The following is a 19,429-nucleotide window of genomic DNA, read 5'->3' as shown; positions in this document are numbered from 1 at the left end:
AGTTATGATATTTTGTGTTTGTTATATTTTGCAAAATCAATATGACATAGCATTCTTTGTCAAATGATATAATTGAATATCTCCTCCCATAAAATTAGCTGCTCAGTGGGGTGTATCTCTAGACTATTCAACTTTGAAAGCAATAACAGGGGTTCCCAATTTTTTTATACCATGGACCCCTACCATTAACTGAGGGGTCTGTGGACCCCACGTTGAAAACTCCAGACTTGCTACTATTCTGATGGAATGCATCCAAGATTAGTTAATGCGTACCAACATTTCAATTTTGAAGGCTGTGATGTAACTGAAAATAAGCAGTGTTTTAAAGTCAAGGCCGAAGTAAAATTTATTATCAGGGTATATATATGTCACCACATGTAACACTGAGATTCTTTTTCCTATGGGCATACTCAGCAAATCTATACACAAAATACTCTGCAGATGCTGGGGTAAAAGCAACACTCACAACACACTGGAGGAACTCTGCAGGTCGGGCAGCATCCGTGGAAACGATCAGTGAACGTTTCGGGCTGGAACCTTTCGTCAGGACTGTAGAGGGAAGGGGCAGAGGCCCTATAAAGAAGGTGGGGGGGAGGGTGGGAAGGAGAAGGCTGGTAGGTTCCAGGTGAAAAACCAGTAAGGGGAAAGATAAAGGGGTGGGGGAGAGGAAGCAGGGAGGTGATAGGCAGGAAAGGTGAAGAAGGAATAGGGGAAAACACAATGGGTAATAAAAGGAGGTGGAACCATCAGGGAGGTGATAAGCAGCTGGGAGAGGGGGCAGAGTGACATAGGGATAGAGGAAGGGAGGGGGAGGGAATTACTGGAAGTTGGAGAATTCTATGTTCATACCAAGGGGCTGGAGACTACCTAGACGGTATATGAGGTGTTGCTCCTCCAACCTGAGTTTAGCCTCAGCGTGGCAGTAGAGGAGGCCATGTATGGACATACCTGAATGGGAATGGGAAGCAGAGTTGAAGTGGGTGGCTACTGGGAGATATAGAATTGTAACTAAACTGGATCAATGAAAGATCAAGTAGAGCATAGAAGACAATAAAATGTGAAAATGCAGGATAAAGATTTCTTGAAGTGAGATAATTTATTGTGTAAACATTTCAGTAAATGAGTGTAGTTATCCCCTTTTGTTCAAAGCCTAAGGGTTGAGGGATACTAACTGTTCTCAAAGCTGGTGGTGCAAGACCTGAGGCAATTGTACCTTCTACCTGAAGACAGCAGTGAGAAAGAGTATGGCCTGGGTTGTGAGGATCTTTGATGATGGATGCTGCTTTCCTATGACACATTTCATGTAGATGTGTTAAACGGTTGCGAGGGCTTTACCTGTGACGTACTGGGCTGAGTCCACTGCCTTTTGTAGGATTTTCCATTCAAAGGCAATGGTATTCCCATACCAGGCCATAACACAACCAGTCATTACACTTTTCACTACACCTTCTGTAGAAGTTTATTTGTAGGTCTTGTGTGCACACAGTACTACTTAATCTCAGTCTAGAGTGGAACATTATTTGGACGGATCGCCTGCTGAGGCCTTGAAAATTGGACAAGACCCAGATCCATCTATTTGTGCTTTTAAAGTATAATCTGGTGGAATGAGATATGGATTAAAGTGAATGGATTTTCCCTTTCTATCTCAGGAATTCCACCCGTTATTATTTTGTTAGCCCTAATTGAACTGTCTTCATTTGGGACACCAGTAAATCCTCAATGATGAAGTCCACTAATCTGAGAGGGGATTAAAGCATCAGGGGCTGGTTGTCAACCCTCAGGCAGCATAATAAATGGGCATTATTGCTTGACAAGTATTTGGAATGGTGCGCATGGAGAAACTGACCGTAGCCATTATGATCTAGCACATAGCACTTGCCATTTGCACTGCACAAAATCTCTCATTCTGACCTATGCGAGAATTTTGCTCCGTTGTGTTGCCTAAATCTCTTATTGCATGCTTTGATTACAGTGTTGGGATATGAGCAATCATTAGAAATAGAGTACATGGAGAAACTTGGTTCATCATCACCTGTAAGTACCAATTTCACAAAGTCTAGCTCTTTCTCATTGTTATCGTCCTGACAGATTTATTTATAATTCTGCAGGAATTATTTTCTATGTATGTTATATTCCATTATATTAAATTATATTCTACATCTGTGGGAAGTGCAGGAAGTTTTCAAGGGGGAGGAAGAACAGCCAAAGGTAATTGTATATTTTGGTACAAATGACGTGGGCAAAAGGGGAGGAGGTCCTGTAAAATTAATATAGGAGTCAGGTTAGAAGTTAATTAGAAGAAGAAGAAGATATTTTGAGGTTCTGGTCAAGAAATTGGTTAAAACTCTTGAGTGTTCCTCTCAACAGAAACCTTTAGTAAAAGGCTGGAGATTTTTACGATCTGAAAAGAACCCAGGGTACACTGCCCTGCTCCGTGTGGGGCTTCAAAAATGGGTTAAAACTCTTGAGTGTCTTCTCCATAGAAATCTTTAATAAAATGTGAAAGATTTATATGATCTGAGAAGAGAGGGTAGTGATCTCGGGATTACTTCTGCTGCCTCATGCTAGTGAGGTCAGAAATGGGAGGATTGGTCAGATAAATTCTTGGCTATGAAGTTGGTGCTGGGAACAGAGATTGAGCTTCTTGGACCATTGGGATCTCTTCTGGTGTTGAGATTATCTGTACAAGAGGGATGTGTTGCACTTGAACCAGAGAGCAACCAATATCCTTGCCGGGACATTTGTGGTGCTACACAGGAAGGTTTAAACTAGATTGCCATGGGGATTGTCTCTGAGCAGGTGCAAATCATGGCATAAAGCAGGAGCCAGCGGGAGCAGGTCTAGTAACCACGACATCCATGGACAAACGGTAAAGGCAAGGAAAGGAATACGCAGATAACTGCACTTATTTCAGGGCTTGAGGCTTGAGAGGTAAGGCAGACAAACTTAGAACATGGATAGGCTCAGAGGACTTGGAATTTATAGCCATAACAGAAACATGGCTGAGAGAAGAGCAGGATTGGCAGCTCAGTGTTCTAAGATACAGATGTGACAGGTGTGACGAAGGCCTGTCACTGACTATGGCAAGGACGGATTGTAGCTTTTTTGATAAGGGAGGATGTGACTGCTGTACGTAGAGATGACAGTATTGAGGACTCAGTCAGTGAAGCCATATAGGTTGAAAGGAAAGGGAGACGTTACAAGTAGCTTTTGGTGTGTTAGCAAGTATCTAGAAGCAGCATGTTCCTGTCTGAGTGAAGAGTAAACCTGACAAGGTTAGGGAACCTTGGCACATGAGAGATATTGAGGCTCTGGTCAAAAAAAAAGAATCCCATACATTGGGATTAGAATGTCAGGATTGAGTGAATTCCTTGATGAATGTAAAAAAAAAATTAAGAATACTCTGAAAAAGGGTATCAGGAGAACAAAGAAAAGTTACGAGATGGAACTGGCAGTTAAGATTATTGAAAATCCCAAGAGTTTCTAAAAAGATGGCTAGAGAGAGAGTAGATCTCCTTAACCCCTGGAGTTTGGTGGCATTTTTAACAAATATTTCTCCTTGGTATTTGTCGAAGAGAAAATTGTGGTTGCTCAAGAAATGTTTTGGAGGACATTCCTATTACCAGGGAGGAGATATTTGCAGCCTTACAGCACATTATGGTGGATAGATTCCCAGGTACTGACCTTGTGCATCCTTGAACTTTTGTGGGAGACTAGCAAGGAATCAATATTATTTTGTTTTCTTTCTCTTTTAGCATCATGACACAAATGCAAAAAAACAGTCCATGTATTTAAAGATCGATTCTCTGAAAGAAAGTCCAATAAATTGTCCTCCAGTCAGATTATCTGTTTCAGCCACCTCTTGTTCAGGGTATGTATTCAAAATCTTCCTTTCAATAATGCTTGAATAGGAAAATTAAATGTAGCACTCTGATTTGTTTTCTGAACAGCTGCATCTTTTAAATTGCTTATATTAACTTTCCCCCAAATTATGTTTTGATGAAAGTTTTAAAAAAAAACTATTTTTAACCATAATGATTCCTTGTAACACCCTTCTTTCATAGTAAAATCATTGAGACTAAATTTCTTGAGAAATTATGAAGTCTGACAGTATTAAAACCCAGAGTGATTTTTTTTGTCTTCCTAGAGAACTTTGCAGAGTTGTTTTTTTAGTTAAATAAATCTCACTGGCTAAGTTGTTTTATGAATGAGACTTCAAATAACCCAGCAGTGCTCATTTCAAACTTAATTCTACTTTGATTGTGAGTCGAACATTATTTTGAAGTGCTGTTGGACGCAGGTTGCAGGTTGCACAATAGTTGTATATGGGATCCAGAAGAAGAACAGTTCGATCTCTCCATTTGTTCAAAGCAAAACATCTGTGTAACTGATTTAAAGAATGTGCTCAGCCCAGAAATATACTGCTGCTGTTGCTGACCTCCTCCGGATTTTTTCTGTTTTGTCTACGTCCACTGTGCAGGCAATTGATTTTCTGTGTTCTCCAATCATTGAGTTGTCTGTGATTGCTCAAGGAGCACAGGCAACTTGCAAAAATAACAAAGTTGAAGATTGTCTCAGTTAATGGCTCATGAGAATAGTTCATGAGTACAATAAGGAGTTATGAGTTAAGAAGAGGGGTAGGCCACCTGGCCCCTTGCAGCTTCTCCTGTTCAATAAGATCTTGGCTGATCTGATTGTCATTGAGTCACAGAGATATACAGCTTGGAAACAGGCCCTTTGGTTCAACTTGATCCAGTGGACCAAGTTGACCACCTGAGTTCGTCTCATTTTCCTGTATTTGTCCCAAATCCCTCTAAACCTGGGGTTCCCAGCCTGGGGTCGATAGATCTCTTGCTTAGGGCATAAGAAAGTTTGGGAACCCTGTCCTAAACCTTTCTTAGCAATGTACTGTCTAAATGTCTTTCAAACGTGGTATTTGTACCTGCTTCTACAGTTCCTTCTAGCAGCTCATTCTATATAACCACCACCATGTATCAACTCTACATGTATTTCTTCCTAATTCCAGTAATCTTCCTTGTCAAGAATCACTCCAAACACAGCCTAGTTATCTAAAAATTTATTCCCACTGTAGTAATAAATATATTTGTCTACAGTTAATAAAGCTTCTTAAGTGCATCTGGAATTAATATTATTTCCTCATAACTATTTGATTTGGTAATTGGAATTTCTAAACACTTTGGTTGAATTGCTCATATTTCATTCATTTGCATTTTATTGAATTATGGAAAGCTCTTCCATACCTGTTAACCTTGATCAGGGTTAACAGGGTTTTGAATTTAATTAAGTTTTGAGAGAATAACAGAACTTGGGGACCATTTGAATAATGAGGCTGGACTAAAGGCAAAGATGTAAATTTCAGTAATGGATAGATTAAGACAGGACTAGATATTCAACATTACAAAAGTAGAAGTTGGGATCTTTATGATAGTGAAGATAACAAATTCGAATCATAGACCAGTGCCAAAATCGATGCGGGTTTGCAAAAAATGAAGCTGAGTCAGGAAGCTGAAATGGTATAGAATTATTGGAGAGGGAACAAGATTTTGCATTTGGAATGAAGATGATGGATTTGAATGAAATTGTTCAGGACTGAGGAAGTAGAGAAACAGAGAGACAGAGTTTAGAGCCAAGCATACATATTGAAACCAGCAATGGTCCACAGGAGATCTTTTAATTCCTATTATGATCATTTATGCAAAGTGTATCATGTATGTAGTATCATATACTTATTTATGAGAAAGAACAATGATCTCTGTGTGATATTACTCTGCTATTACATTTTTTGCAATGTTAAGCATCTGATTTCCTGTATTTAGACTTGAACTGCATTTGCAACTTACATTGAATATTGTTAGAGATGTTCTTTTCCTTAAAATATGTTACAAGTTTCCTGCAGTATATTTAATGACGAATTATATTGTGATTTTCAGATCAAGTTTAGATGATGTAGAAGATGGTGTGCTATCTTCTGCTGCAAATAAGCTTTCAGGTACACGACCCTTGGCTCCCAGCCAGGAAGCACATTTACATTCACCAGATAAACCAAAAGATGGGGATTCCTTGAGCTCATCTTCTGCAAAGTCCGATATGGTGGGTACTTTTCTCAACACAAGTTATAAAAGAATTGCTGTTGCTAATATTTTATACTTCTTGTGTCTCTAATGAAGCACTCATATTCAATGCGAAATAGTTACACAATGAACCATAAGTTCCCAACAGTACAATAATTCCCGGATACAAATAGGTTTGTACCTCATAGGTAAGTTTTTTTTAATAGTTTAGTAATGCCAGGAAGTGAGGCAGTAATGCAGGTTATTATTTATGTTGAGACTATAGAAAAATATTGAGGAATAGAAGTCCTCGTTTTATCACCACTAACCATTTCATCTTCATCATTATTAAATTTTTATCAAATATACTTGTTTTAAGGTCACATTTGAATGGGAAATACTGCAAAGAATGCACTTACCAACAATGATATCTTTAGACATAAATTTACCAGAGAATTATAGAGCTGATAATTAAAATCAGTCGTACCTTTTTAAACTGCGGCAACCAATTGTTTTAACTTAGGCAATAAAAAGCTTAGATTGTGGAGACTGTTTCTCTAAGATAGCATTCAGTTTCATAGAATATACTGGAAAATTTTCATATAGATTTTTAAATTTTCTGTTTTGTCTCCCTTTTTCTCACCAATTATTTTCTCCTTCCTTTACTTTTCTGTCTATATCAGGCATGAATCAAATGCACCCTCATTCTCGGACATTCCTTCATTTATTTTTCAATCTCGAAAGCACAACGTCAAAATTAGATCACTTAGGGAATTTTATTTCTGTCTAAATGATGAAAATGTATTTATAGTAGAGTAAAACACAATGTCCATTTCTGGCTCAAATCACAGTTCTCTAAAAATAGGAATAGACACTTCCTGGCCTAAGCCACATTTGAACAGGTGATGTGACATTTGACATCAGACACACATCAGTTTATGCCTTTCCTGCAGGACTCACCTTTTAGCAGTGTCAGGGAAGTTAGTTTCAGGAAAGTGAATGTTAAAAATAAACTGTAGATTTTGGAAGTCTGAAATAAAGGCAGAAAATGCTAGAACTGCTTTGCAAGCCAGGCCATAGCTGTGGGAAGAGAAACAGTTAATGTTTTGGGTTAAAGATCCTTCAACAGTATAGACTTTAACCTAAGGCATCGATTCTGTTTCTCCTCGCATAGATGTGGCCAAATCTGTTGGATACTCCCCACACTTTCTGTTTTTATCTTAGGCCTCGGAGCCAGTAATGTTGGGCACTGATCAGACAAATAGCTCCTCATGGGCCATTACTGGGTTGGAAGCCCACTAATAAAGTTCAATACCTTTCTTCCGAACCCCCTCCACTTCAGCTGCAATAATAATTGTCCATTATGGTCCAATATAATTAAGTGGTCTTATTGAACGGTTTACTCCTTTACGGTGCATTAAGTATTCTCTTTCACATACAAAGGTATCACAGGAAACACATGAACCAAAACCAGACTTCTTTCTGGCAAATTTTATAAAGGTTATGTTTTCCAAATTTATCCCAGGTCAATGGTGACATGGTGACATTTAGAACGTTCCGTAACATGTGACAGAAGAAGAATAGAATATGTACATTTAGAGTGAATGTAACAATATATTTTGTTTACAACTTGAACCTTTAAGCAATATAGAAATCAAATTTGGAAATTGACTTTCGAAAACTGATTGGTCGTGGTAATAACTTTTGAAGGAGGGAAATGATTTCCAACTTGAGGGAAGTGTCCTTTGTTACTTTAAGTATAAGTCACCCATGATTAAGAATGTTTATAGGGTTAGGATACAAAAAATGCTTGTTCCTGAAACATTGCACCTTGCCACCCTTCTGCGCAGTCAACTCCTGAGGAGCCAGTTGCCTCTGCAGATGCCTTGTTAAGTAGGATTGTAGGACACACAGAAGTAGATGAGCTTGACTATCTGCAACCTGACACCGCTGAAAAAAACCCTTCAGTGTTTGCGAGCAAGTTACAGGTTTGTACAGAAAATCATTTCATAATTAATCATCTCTATTTGTGTTTGCATTCATTTTCATATCCAGTTCTGTTTGTTCACCAACATGGTCAAAGTCTCACACTATTTTTTTTCCACTATTGCTTTTCTACGGATTGCTCCTGTTCTGTTCAATGGCAGGAAGAGCTAGTGTATGCAGCCATGAGGATAGAAGCACTGAAGCTAGCCAAACAGATATCCAACTCTCCCAGCAGCTCCTTAGATTATGAGGTATCGCATAATGCCTGGAGTGTTATGTTTGTAGTGTATTGGCTAGTGTGTGAACTAATTTAGTCAAAAGCATCATATTGTTTTAAGCATGTCTTAGTGACCTTATCTACTTTTCGAATGAGCCCCTCCCATATACGTCCCTAATGTACTGATGATAAATGTTAACCTCTTGATTGCATGCTTGGATATGGTGTTACCTATCATACTCTCTTTTAGGTTTTAATGTGATACTTCCCTTGGGCTTTCTACCCCAGGAAATCGACTGTGACCGTACAAATTAAATAAATTCAGAGTAGCAAATTTAGCATGGCACATTGCACACTGGACTTATCCCAAACTTCCTTCTGGCCTCCTGCAAACAGAACAGTGGTTGGATTGACACGCCATTAGAAACTTGATGGGAAAATTAGTTTTGAAATTGAATGTAAAAGGAACGCAGTGGCTCAACGGTGCCCGGAGATGTGGATTCAATCCTCACCTTGAGCTGCCCTTGTGGAGTTGGCCCATTCTCCCTGTGACTGTGTGGGCTTCCTTCATTTGCCCGTTTTCCTCTCCTGTACCAAGTGGTTGGTAGAATAATTGGTCACTAGAAATAACGACCTTATTGTGTAGAACTTGAGGGGAACTGATAGAAGAGTGTGGGAATAAAAATATGGGATTAATGTAACATGTGTTAATGGGTGGTAGATGGACTTGATTGGTGGTTCAGTTCCCGCTGTTGTCTATAAGGGTTTGTATGTTCTTCCTGTAATCATGTGGGTTTTTTTCTGGGTTCCTCCCACATTCCAAAGGCGTACAATTAGGTTTAGGGTTAGTGCTTTTTTGTTGTGCTATGTTAACACCCGAAGTGTGGCAACACTTATGGATCGCCCCCAGCACAATGTGCCCTCAGTATGCTGGCCACTGACGCAAGTGACGTATTTCACTCTAAGCTTTGATGTAAGTATGATAAATAAAGCTCTAATCTAATCTCTTAGTTCTGGATGCCATACCATAGGAAAGATGTGATTATGCTAGAAAGGGCACAGAAGAGTTTCAAAAGGATATTGTTGGGACTGGAAGGATTTAGTTATGAGTAGAGACTGGATCAGCTGGGAATATCTTCCCTGGAGCAAAAGAGACTTTGGACTGACTTAAGAGAGGTTTATAAAATCACAAGGCATAGATAAGATGGGCAATCAGAATCTTATTCCCAGTGTAGGAGAGTCTAAAATTGGAGGGCATAGGTATGATGTAAGAGCGGAAAGTTTTAAAGGGAGTACGGCGGGCAAGATTTTTACACAAAAGGTGCCGGGAACGTGGAAAAGGCTGCCAGAGGAAGTGGCAGAGGTGTGAACAATTACAGCTCTTGCAAAGTTTCAAAGGCATTCGTACAGGTCCATGGATAGGAGAGGTTTAGAGGGATGTGGGCCAAACGTAGTTAAATAGAATGAGTTCAGGTAGTCCCATTTAACTCCGTGCAACATGGAAACAGATTCTTCCTGATCTTCAACAGGGAAACAAATTCTATAACAGATTCCTGGCAGAATTTTCACATAGGCGCAATTCAGCATGGATACAATCCCAATTAAATTTCGCTTATCAGTTTTCATTTTCATTCCATTTGAGTACAGTACCCTCCTAAAACGGGTGGACAGCGTACTCCATCAGGTTATTGTGCAGGCAACAGAGTTAAAGATCACTTCCAATACCAATGAATTCTCAAGAGCCTGTCCTCGCATCTGAAGGAGGCCATTTGAGAGCTCTGAGGAATTGTATTTGCTATAATTATTTGTTGCTATAATTTAGAAATAAGTTCAATCAGTTCTTAAATCAATCATCTGTGCATGCCTCCACTAGGTTCATTTTGATATTTTCCAGTCATTCCTGACTTTCTGACAATCTTCAGGGTGCAAAGTTAAAAATGTGCAGAATTCACATTATTAGGAGTTGTTCACCACACAGTTGTAGGAGAGAGAAAGAAACCTTGTTAACTGAACAAATGTTCTTTGTGAGGCTGATATTATCCCATCATGATTGTGACTGCTAAAAGTACTTATCAAAGCACACCTCTCTAATATTTTCCTTAAAGTGAATGAGAAATGGGAATGGCTTGTGATGACCTGCTAAAGGATAGAGATGGAAATTGAATTTGGTGAAATTAGGTGGCAGCAACAATGGGAAAACTTGATTAAGATACCCGAGTTGCCAGGAAATTAAGAGTAAGCACTATTGTGTGTCTGATCCTTTTAGTCTAAATGATATACCATGTAAAACTGAAGTGTGCCTAAACAACAGCTGGTCAAATGAAAGTCAAGAGTCAGAATCAGATTTAATATCACTGGCATATGTCATGAAATTTATTGCTTTGCATCAGCAGTACAGTGCAATACATAATAATAAAAAATATAAATTATAGTAGGTATATATAAAGAAAGAAAATTAAATGAATTAAATAGTGCAAAAAGAGATGGAAAATAAATACTGAGTTGGTGTTCTTGGGTTTAATGTCCATTCAGAAATCTGATGGTGGAGGGAAAGAAGCTGTTCCTGAATCACTGAGTGTGTGTCTTCAGGCTCCTGTACCTCCTCCTTGATGGTAGCAATGAGAAGAGGGCATGTCTTGGATGATGGGTAAATGATGGATACTGCTTTTTTGAGACACCTCCTTGTGAGGGTGTCCTGGATGCTGGGGAGGCTAGTGCCCATGAGGAAGCTGGCAGAGTTTACAACTTTCTGCAGATTTTTCTGATTCTGTGCAATGTCCCCTCCATACCAGATGGTGTCATTAAGAGGTGACTGAGTGCAGCTCCAATAGGAATCATCAACTATTCCTGTTTAGGATTACTACAGCTGAAAGTCTCTTGCTGTGTGACAGGGTTTATTTCTGAATCAAGATAAATGTATCAAGGCCCAATATATTTAAAAAAATCACTATATTCACAAGAGCATTTGTATAGAAACATAATTAACAAACTGATTATTAAGTTAGTATGCAACTAGAATATCCTAAAATTATGTGAAATAAATTTTAGTCTTTGTGCAATAAATTAAGAACACTTTAGTGTGCATAATAGATATTTTCTCATTTCCAGTGTCACACTTTATTAATGTGGTGAGAAGGTGAAATTCAAAACACATTGGATTTTCAAGATACCTTTGAAACACCCCAAGCCTTTTGACAATATGACAGAAATTGCCAAAGAGCTAATATTTATTTAAGTATAAAATATAAGTGAAGTGAATACTGATTTTATTTTTTATAAACGTTAGGAATAGCCAACGCACAGTTATTATCAAGGTTAATCTGAAGTTTAGTTGCTATTTTACTTTCTTAAGTTTCTTTCACTTGTCTGCATGCTCACAGATCAGAGGGAGGAGTGCAGCCCGAAGACAAAGGGCCATTTCTGGTTCACATTCACAAGTAAGAGTTAGATTAGGACCTTCCCCAGTATTAGTAATATGTTTGATAACATTTTGTAATCATATCAATGCTTACAGCAATTGGAAATAATCTGTTTCGTTCCACGAAACGTATGTACAAATTGGTGAATGAATTTTAAGAATAGCTAGCTAAGAAAAAACTTCTGGAATTCTGTATATGATAACAGCTAAATATTTCTCAAGAATCACTTTAAGGCCAGAGACATTAATTAGAGGAATACTTTCACCAAATAACTACATAGTGCAGAATTTATAAGGATGTTGAAACTGTTTTTAATCATGTTGCAGCTTTCGTTTGGCTTAATTTAGAATTGTAACTTACAGATGGTTTTAGTGAATGCTGAACATGTGCAAGTCTGGACAGCTTTGAGAACTTTATCTTAATTTTCTAACGAACATGTGAAAATGAGGTGCAGATTGATATTCAATAATTTCTTTGGGTTATATTTTATGTATTCTAAATAATTTCATAGTTTATTTGTGAACACAAACCAGATGTGAAAAATTCTGAATGTGTCAAAGCAGAAAAACAAAGGGTCTTAATTAGCAGTTTGAGGTTGTAGCATTGACGGAATTATTTATTTGTTTACTCTTTTTCTTTTATTTCTCAGTATTCTATCCATGAAAATATCATGCAGTGCAATGTCAAATGTTTTACTTTTATTTTCTGAGTGCATTCAATTTGAATGTAGAGTGGATATTTGACTTGATTGTGAATGAGTTTTTAAGACCATTGACATAGAAGCAGAATTAGGCCATTTGGCCCATTGAGTCTGCTCCCCATTCGATCATGGCTAATTTATTTTCCCTCTCCTGCCTTCTCCCTATAACCTTTGACACTGAAGCACCTTCAATTACTCCAAAAGACTGAGGTTTGGTAAAATACTGAAAGGCTTTTATTCGCTGTACAATACGACCTCCACAGTGAGTGTCTGCCCTCGGACTGAGGGGGAGGGGCAAGGTGAACACCTTTATACAGGACTCTGTGGGAGGAGTCACAGGGGCAGTCAGCAGAGGTGTGTGTCCAGACGGGTAACCGAGTTACAACATATATATATGGTTTACCACAGACACCCTTACTAATTAAGTACCAATCAACCTTCACTTTAATAATTTGTCCTCCAGAGTTGTCTGTGGCAATGAGTTCCACAGATTTACCACTTTCTGGCTTAAGAAATTCATCCTCACCTCTGTTCTAAAGGGGCATCCTGGTATGGTAAGGCTAGCCCTTTAGTCTTAGATTCTCCCACTACTGGAAGCTTCCTCCTTATGTGTATTCTATCTAGGCCTTTCGATATTCAGTAGATCTCAATGAGATTCCCCCCTTCTCCATTCCATTCCATTGATATAAACAGGACAGATGTGTTTAGAATCCTTTCTCTGAGGCGTTGGAGTAAAACAAAATTGAGTCTTTTTTTCTTTCTCCTCACTATTGGCTTCACATTGATTTCTCATGCGGCAGAAAAACTAATGCTCCCTGGGGGAAACAAAAAACAATCTTGCATTTATCAGCCATTAAGACTGTGGTATTTTCTAAGCATTGCTAATTATATCTCCTGTCAGCATACTGATTTAGTACACGGTATCTACAGCATACACTTATAAGACCAGTTGCTTCAATAAATACTCAATTTGTAAATTAATTACTGTATATTCACAGTCTTACAAGTTTTTAAAGGTGAAATAAAATATAAATATTACTTTAAACTTCCTTTCAGCAATTTAAGAAGCAATATTTTGTCTTAATTGAAGATTCATGAAATTGCATTTAAATTAAGACAAAGTATTGCTTCCTTTCTCTAAATGCCAATAGTATGTTTCCTTCTACTCAAAAATTTATTTCATATAAAATACATTTTTGAATCTTTGGAAATATGCTAATGGCACTTCGAGGTAGGAAACAATGTCTTTATTTTAGCAATACACACAAAATGCTTTAGGAACTCAGCAGGCCAGGCAGCAACTATGGAAAACCATAAACAGTTGACATTTTGGGCTGAGACCCTTCATCAGGACTGGAGAAAAAGGTGACACGTCAGAGTAAGAAGGCGGGGGAGGGCTGGAAGATGTACAAGGTGGTAGGTCATAGGTGAAACTGGGAGAGGGGGAGCGATGAAGTAACAAGCTGGGACGTTGATTGCTGAAAGAGATAAAGGACTGAAGAAGGGGGAATCTGAAAGGAGAGGGTCGAAGACCATGGAAGAAAGGGAAGGGGGAGGAGCACCATAGGGAGTTGATGAACAGAAAGGGAGATAAGGTGAGAGAGAGACCAGGAATGGGGAATGGTGAAGTGGGGGCAATTACCGGAAGTTCGAGAAATCGAAGTTCATGCCATCAGGTTGGAGGCTACGCACACGGAATATGAGGTGTTGCTCCTCCAACCTGAGTGTGGCCTCATCGCAGCAGTAGAGGAGGCCATGGACTGACATCTGAAATGTCGAAATTTTCCTTTAAGTGTTCTTTGGTGAATCTTTAATGTAAGTCAAAGGTATAGAAATTTATGTTTTCATGCACTTCTCTGGTTCTGCAGGCCAAGCATGAAAGAGTAAAAAAATTCCAAGTTTTATACAAAAATTTGCGTGATTCCAAAAGGTGAACAGCTTTCTGTTGGCTCTGAATTAATGAGTAACTTGATAGAGAAAAAAATGACATTCCATTTTAGCTAATAAATAGTCATGCTTTCGAATTGCTCTGCTTACCAGAATAACATAGATCCTGCAAATGTCTCTCGGTAAGTACTGTTTAGCTGTTGTCGAGATGGCAGCAGAGACTCATTAGGGCAATATGTACAAAAAACTACTAATTGTAGAAAGGTAGCTATTTTGTTTTTTGATTTGTTAAGCAACAGATGATCAGATGGGGAATAGACATGTTGTTACTGAATTTGATGTATGCTGTCATTATTCTTATAAATAATTTCTGCAATTGCTTGACTCTGAATTAAATTGAAGTTCTCACTTTTCTACATATAATTTCTGACATTTCATTATGAATTACCCAACATGCTTTCCTTTCGCTGATGTATTTCAGGAGAATTTTTGCAACCCTGTGAACCTAAAGTTAATTTAAATCAAACCATTAGTTTAAACTAAACAGAGCGTTTTGGAAATTTGACCTTGCAAGCGAGTACTTCTTTTTCGCAGCTTCTAGGTCAAAAGTAATTCACTGTAATCCTATATCAATTTTTTTTTTTTTTGCATTTTACACCTGCTCTAGCAAAGAGACAGTACACCATTAATGGACACTCCCATCACAAAAAGTGCACTCTACTCCAGAACTGGTGACAGTGAAGTGGAGGATTCTCTAGCAGATGGACATCACTACAACCAAAGAGATTTGGATTCTGCTCTGAGGGCAGCTAGGGAGGAGGTAATCGTCCATTCTTAAGTAAACTATTCTGCTTGGGTTTGTATCTCTCTGTCTATTCATATGGTTGATATCTATTATGGATTTATTTATTGAGATACAGCACAGAATAGGCCCTTCTGGCCGTTCGAGTCGTGCTGCCCAGCAATCCCCCAATTTTACCCAAGCCTAATCAGGGGACAGTTTATAATGACCAATTAACCTACTAACCAGAACGTCTTGGGACTGTGGGAGGAAACCAGATCACCTGGAGGAAACCCACAAGGTCACAGGAAGAAAGTACAAACTCCTTACAGGCAGTGCTGGGACTGAACCCGGGTCTCTGGTGCTGTAAAACATTGTGCTAACTACTACACTGTTTGGCTTTTTACAGAAACAGTCCTAATATCTTTTGCCAAATTAAAACAACTGAATCTATTTGACAAAGCTTTTTAAGTGGCTAAAATAATTAAGTTTATTAATTTGTTTATTGCTCCCTTTCATTTTATTTCTGTACATTTATTGGTATAACCAGCTTGTTTTAACCTACTCGTGCTTTTCTCAGATTGGTTCACGTTGGTGTGTGTTCCTTTCATTGTTTCAGATTGTTGAAAAAGAAAGGGAAGCAGCAGAATGGAAAAGGAAATATGACGAAAGTAAGCAAGAAGTTGTTGAGATGAGGTGGGTTGATATGAATCTGGGTGTCTTGGAATTCTGTTATGATGATTATAGTAGCCTCTCGAAAATTAAGTGGATAATCCTCTGTCAAGAAACATTATCCATGCAGACCGAGCCATAATATCTCTGGGGGCTTTGAATTATATTATAAATTTCAAGTATGACCCCAGAAAAGACTTGATGGTTGAGCTTATACGGCAATGAAAGTAAATTAGTAGAGGCCATGAAGAAATTAGCCACCCATTCTATAACAATATGCACAAAATGCAGGAGGAACTCAGCAAGTCAGGCAGTATCTATAGAGGGGAGTAAACAACATTTCGGCCAAGAGCTTTCACCAAGACTGGAAGGGAAGTAAAAGCCAGAATAAGGAGGTGGAGGGAGGAGAAGCTGTGTAAGCTGGGAGGTGATAGGTGTGTCGGGGGGGTGGGACATGGTAAGAAGTTGCAAGGTGATAGGTGGAAGAGTTAAAGGGCTGATGATGAAGGAATCTGATGGGAGAGGACAGCGGACCATGGGAGAAAGGGAAGGAGCAGGAGGTGAGGAAAAGAGAAGGAATGAGAGGGTAACCAGAATGGGGAATGGGGTGGGGAGAGGGAAAATAGTGGAAACTGAGAGAAATCGATGTTCACGCCATCAGAATACGAGGTGTTGCTCCTCCAACCTGAGTTTGGCCACATCGTGGTAGTAGAAGAAGCCATAGACGACATATCAGAATGGGAATGAGAAATGGAAAGAAATTGTCAGATCCGAGGATGTCCTGTATTTTGTGGGAAACAGAGCAAAGGTGCTTGACAAAGCGGCCCGCAGTCTATCTCGGGTTTCAGCAATGTAGAGGAGGCTGCACTGGGAGCATACAATAGATGGGCCTGACGCTCGCAAGTGAAGTTTCACCTGCCTTAAAAGCAGAGCCTGGGGCTCCTGTTGGTGGTGAGAAGGGAGGTGTAGGGGCAGTGTGGTGCTTGTCACGATTGCAGGAATAATAGCCAAAGGGCAGATCAACGGGTAAAGATGAGTGTACAAGGTAGTCACATAAAGAGCGCCCCCTGTGGAAAGCAGAGAGAAGAGGACAGAAAGATGTGTTAGTGTTGGAAATGGTAAAGTTACAGAGAATTATATGCTGGATGTGGAGGACCATGGGGTGGTAAAAAGCTCCTTCTATTAAAATGATTTAAGTCATCAATGTTAGAAGCATAACCACATTTGTAAGAAATTTCAGTTACTTTCACCCATGAGTTTAAACCTTTTAGTGATTACCTTTAGAGGCACCATTCATTAGTATTTTTAATTTTAATATTTAATGACTTCAGTGACACAAACTTCTTGATGCTACCTGACCTGCTGAGTTCCTCCAGCATTTGGTGTGTGTTACTTTGGATTTCTAGCATCTGCAGATTTTCTTGTGTTTATGATTTTAGTTGGACATTTTTTAGTTTTTGTAAAATTTGGATTATATACTCAGTGGCCAGTTTATTAGGTAACTCTTATACCTAATAAAGTGGCCACTGAGTCTGTGTTCATACTTTGCTGCTGCTGCAGCTCATCCACTCCAGGGTTTGATGTTTTGTGTGTTCAGAGATGCTCTCCTGCACCACTGTTGTTATGTGTGGTTATTTCACTTACCGCCACCTTCCTGTCAGCTTGAATCAGTCTGGCCATTCTCCTCTGATCTCTCTCATTAACAAAGCGTTTTCACCCACAGAACTGCTGCTCACTGGATGTCTTTTGTTTTTCACACCATTTTCTGTGTGTAAAAAAAGTCCCAGGAGATCAGCAGTTCCTGAGATACTCAAACCGTCCTAATTAGCACCAACAATTATTCCATGCTCAATGTCACTTCAATCCTATTTCTTCCCCAGTCTGACGTTTGGTCTGAACAACAACTGAACCTCTTGACCATGTCTGCATGCTTTTATGCATTGAGTTTCTGGGGAATGATTAGATATTTGCAATAATGAGCAGGTGTACCTAATAAAGTGGCCACTGAGTATATGTTGCACAACATATTCTTATATCCTCAATCTCTTTAGATATGTGGATCAGGTTTCAATTTTGTGAAAAGGATCTGATTGTAATATCAAGCAAATTAAGTCAACTCTGTCATTGTGGCTTCCAGAAATAGGAAGAGAAGGTTTTAAAGAGAAGGGCTTTAATGTATCTTCTGATCTCATGCAAGATCTCTCATGATCTCATATTTTTGATCTCTTTGAAGAACAGAATTTCTCTGTGCTTTTCAAGGGCATCATGAGCCATCCCTGTCCAGGCTTCCACTCACTTTCCTCAGCTGTTGTTGCCTCTGATCCTTCTTCCCCTAACCACTTCCCTTAATGCAAGCTTTCAGCAATTTGTCTTTCAACAAATTACTGAGATTGCTGAGGCACCACCTTGAGGGGCTGGCAGTACTCTTGCAAGATGGTCATACTTTTGATCCATACTGCCTGAGCCTTGCTGTTGCCCGTCCATCCGTTACTTCGGTCCTCTGGAACGAGATTTGGCTGCGAGTTGTTGGCATGAGCACCAAAGTTATTTAAGGTCACTTGCTTTTCTGAGGAAGGGTTATCAGTGGTGTGTATTTAAGTAATGTTTGAGTAATCTTGTATATATATATATTGGTTGGTCGATGTTTCTATCTGAACATCCCTGTTCGCTTAAATAATTCATTGTGGGTTATATTTATAAATACTGGAATTGGATACGCTATCACGCTACCATGTGATACATGCGTCCCTGACTTAAAGTGAACTCAAAGTTAGACCTGCATTTCGGACACCTGTGTCTTTAGAATTAGTTTAATAGTTTGAAGTGACAAAACATAACATCCAGTCCTTCACCAACTATGCTGTAGCAATAAGGGTTATTTCAGGGGGAATAGAATATAAAAACAAGGAAATAATGCTAAAGTGTTATAAGACACGAATCAGGCTGCACTTAGAGTATTGTCAACAATTTTGGGCCTTATCTCAGAAAGGATATATTGTCATTGGAGAGAGTCCAAGAGGAGGTTCAGGAGGATGATTCTAGGGATGAAGGGGTTAACATATGAGGAGCATTTGGCAGCTTTGGGCCTGTACTCGCTGGAATTTAGAAGAATGCATGGGAATCTCATTGAAACCTAGTGAAAGTTGAAAGGACTGGATACGGTGGATGTGGAGAGGATGTTTCCCCGGTGGGGTATCCAGAGCTAGAGGGCATGGCCTCAAAATTGAGGGAGGTGACCTTAAAACAGAAGTAAGAAGGAATTTTATTTAGCCAGAGAGAGGTGAATCTGTGGAATGCTCTGCCACAGAAGGTGGTGGAGGCCAAGTCTGTGGGTATATTTAAAGCAGAAGGTGAAAGCTTCCTGATTGGTCAGGACATCAAGGGATATGATGAGAGGGCAGGTGTATGGAATTGAATGGGACCTGGGATCGGACATGATGAAATGGTGGAGTGGACATGATGGGCTGAATGGCCTAATTCTGCTCCTCTGTCTTATAGAGGTAATCTGGTGGTGAAGTACAGACATGTGCAGAGTCACATGGAAGAAGAGTATTGAGAGAGTGCTCAAGAGTAATTAATTGGGGGGGGAGAATATGAAAAGGGGATTCACATCGGATTAGTATAAATGGGTGGTTGTTAGTCAGAGTGGATCTGGTGGATTGAAGGACGTGTCTCTGTGCTGCATACTGTAACTCT

The 19,429-nt window shown here is 39.2% G+C and overlaps 1 protein-coding gene and 1 non-coding gene across 8 annotated transcripts in view; one reads left to right on the top strand and one right to left on the bottom strand.

Annotated features, from left to right (window-relative positions):
- Nucleotides 1-19,429, top strand: part of LOC140185800 (uncharacterized) — a 278,871-nt gene that overhangs the window by 239,827 nt on the left and 19,615 nt on the right. For 4 of the 7 annotated variants that reach the window (XM_072239496.1, XM_072239493.1, XM_072239495.1 and 1 more), the window contains 8 exons: nucleotides 1,973-2,034; nucleotides 3,756-3,871; nucleotides 5,952-6,111; nucleotides 7,922-8,059; nucleotides 8,219-8,308; nucleotides 11,655-11,711; nucleotides 14,948-15,100; nucleotides 15,681-15,757. In XM_072239496.1, coding sequence (XP_072095597.1) covers nucleotides 1,973-2,034; nucleotides 3,756-3,871; nucleotides 5,952-6,111; nucleotides 7,922-8,059; nucleotides 8,219-8,308; nucleotides 11,655-11,711; nucleotides 14,948-15,100; nucleotides 15,681-15,757 — 853 coding nt within the window. The remainder of the gene's footprint in view (nucleotides 1-1,972; nucleotides 2,035-3,755; nucleotides 3,872-5,951; nucleotides 6,112-7,921; nucleotides 8,060-8,218; nucleotides 8,309-11,654; nucleotides 11,712-14,947; nucleotides 15,101-15,680; nucleotides 15,758-19,429) is intronic. The other 3 variants (XM_072239494.1, XM_072239497.1, XM_072239498.1) reach the window with 3 other exon arrangements.
- On the bottom strand, nucleotides 2,305-2,421 carry LOC140186030 (U5 spliceosomal RNA). The gene has a single exon (XR_011882764.1). It is a non-coding gene; the product is annotated as a U5 spliceosomal RNA (small nuclear RNA).

Source organism: Mobula birostris, chromosome 21 (assembly GCF_030028105.1).
Source record: "Mobula birostris isolate sMobBir1 chromosome 21, sMobBir1.hap1, whole genome shotgun sequence".
NCBI lineage: Eukaryota > Metazoa > Chordata > Chondrichthyes > Myliobatiformes > Myliobatidae > Mobula > Mobula birostris.
Note: the sequence above shows the minus strand (reverse complement) of the source record. Positions and strands in the feature narration are given on the sequence as shown.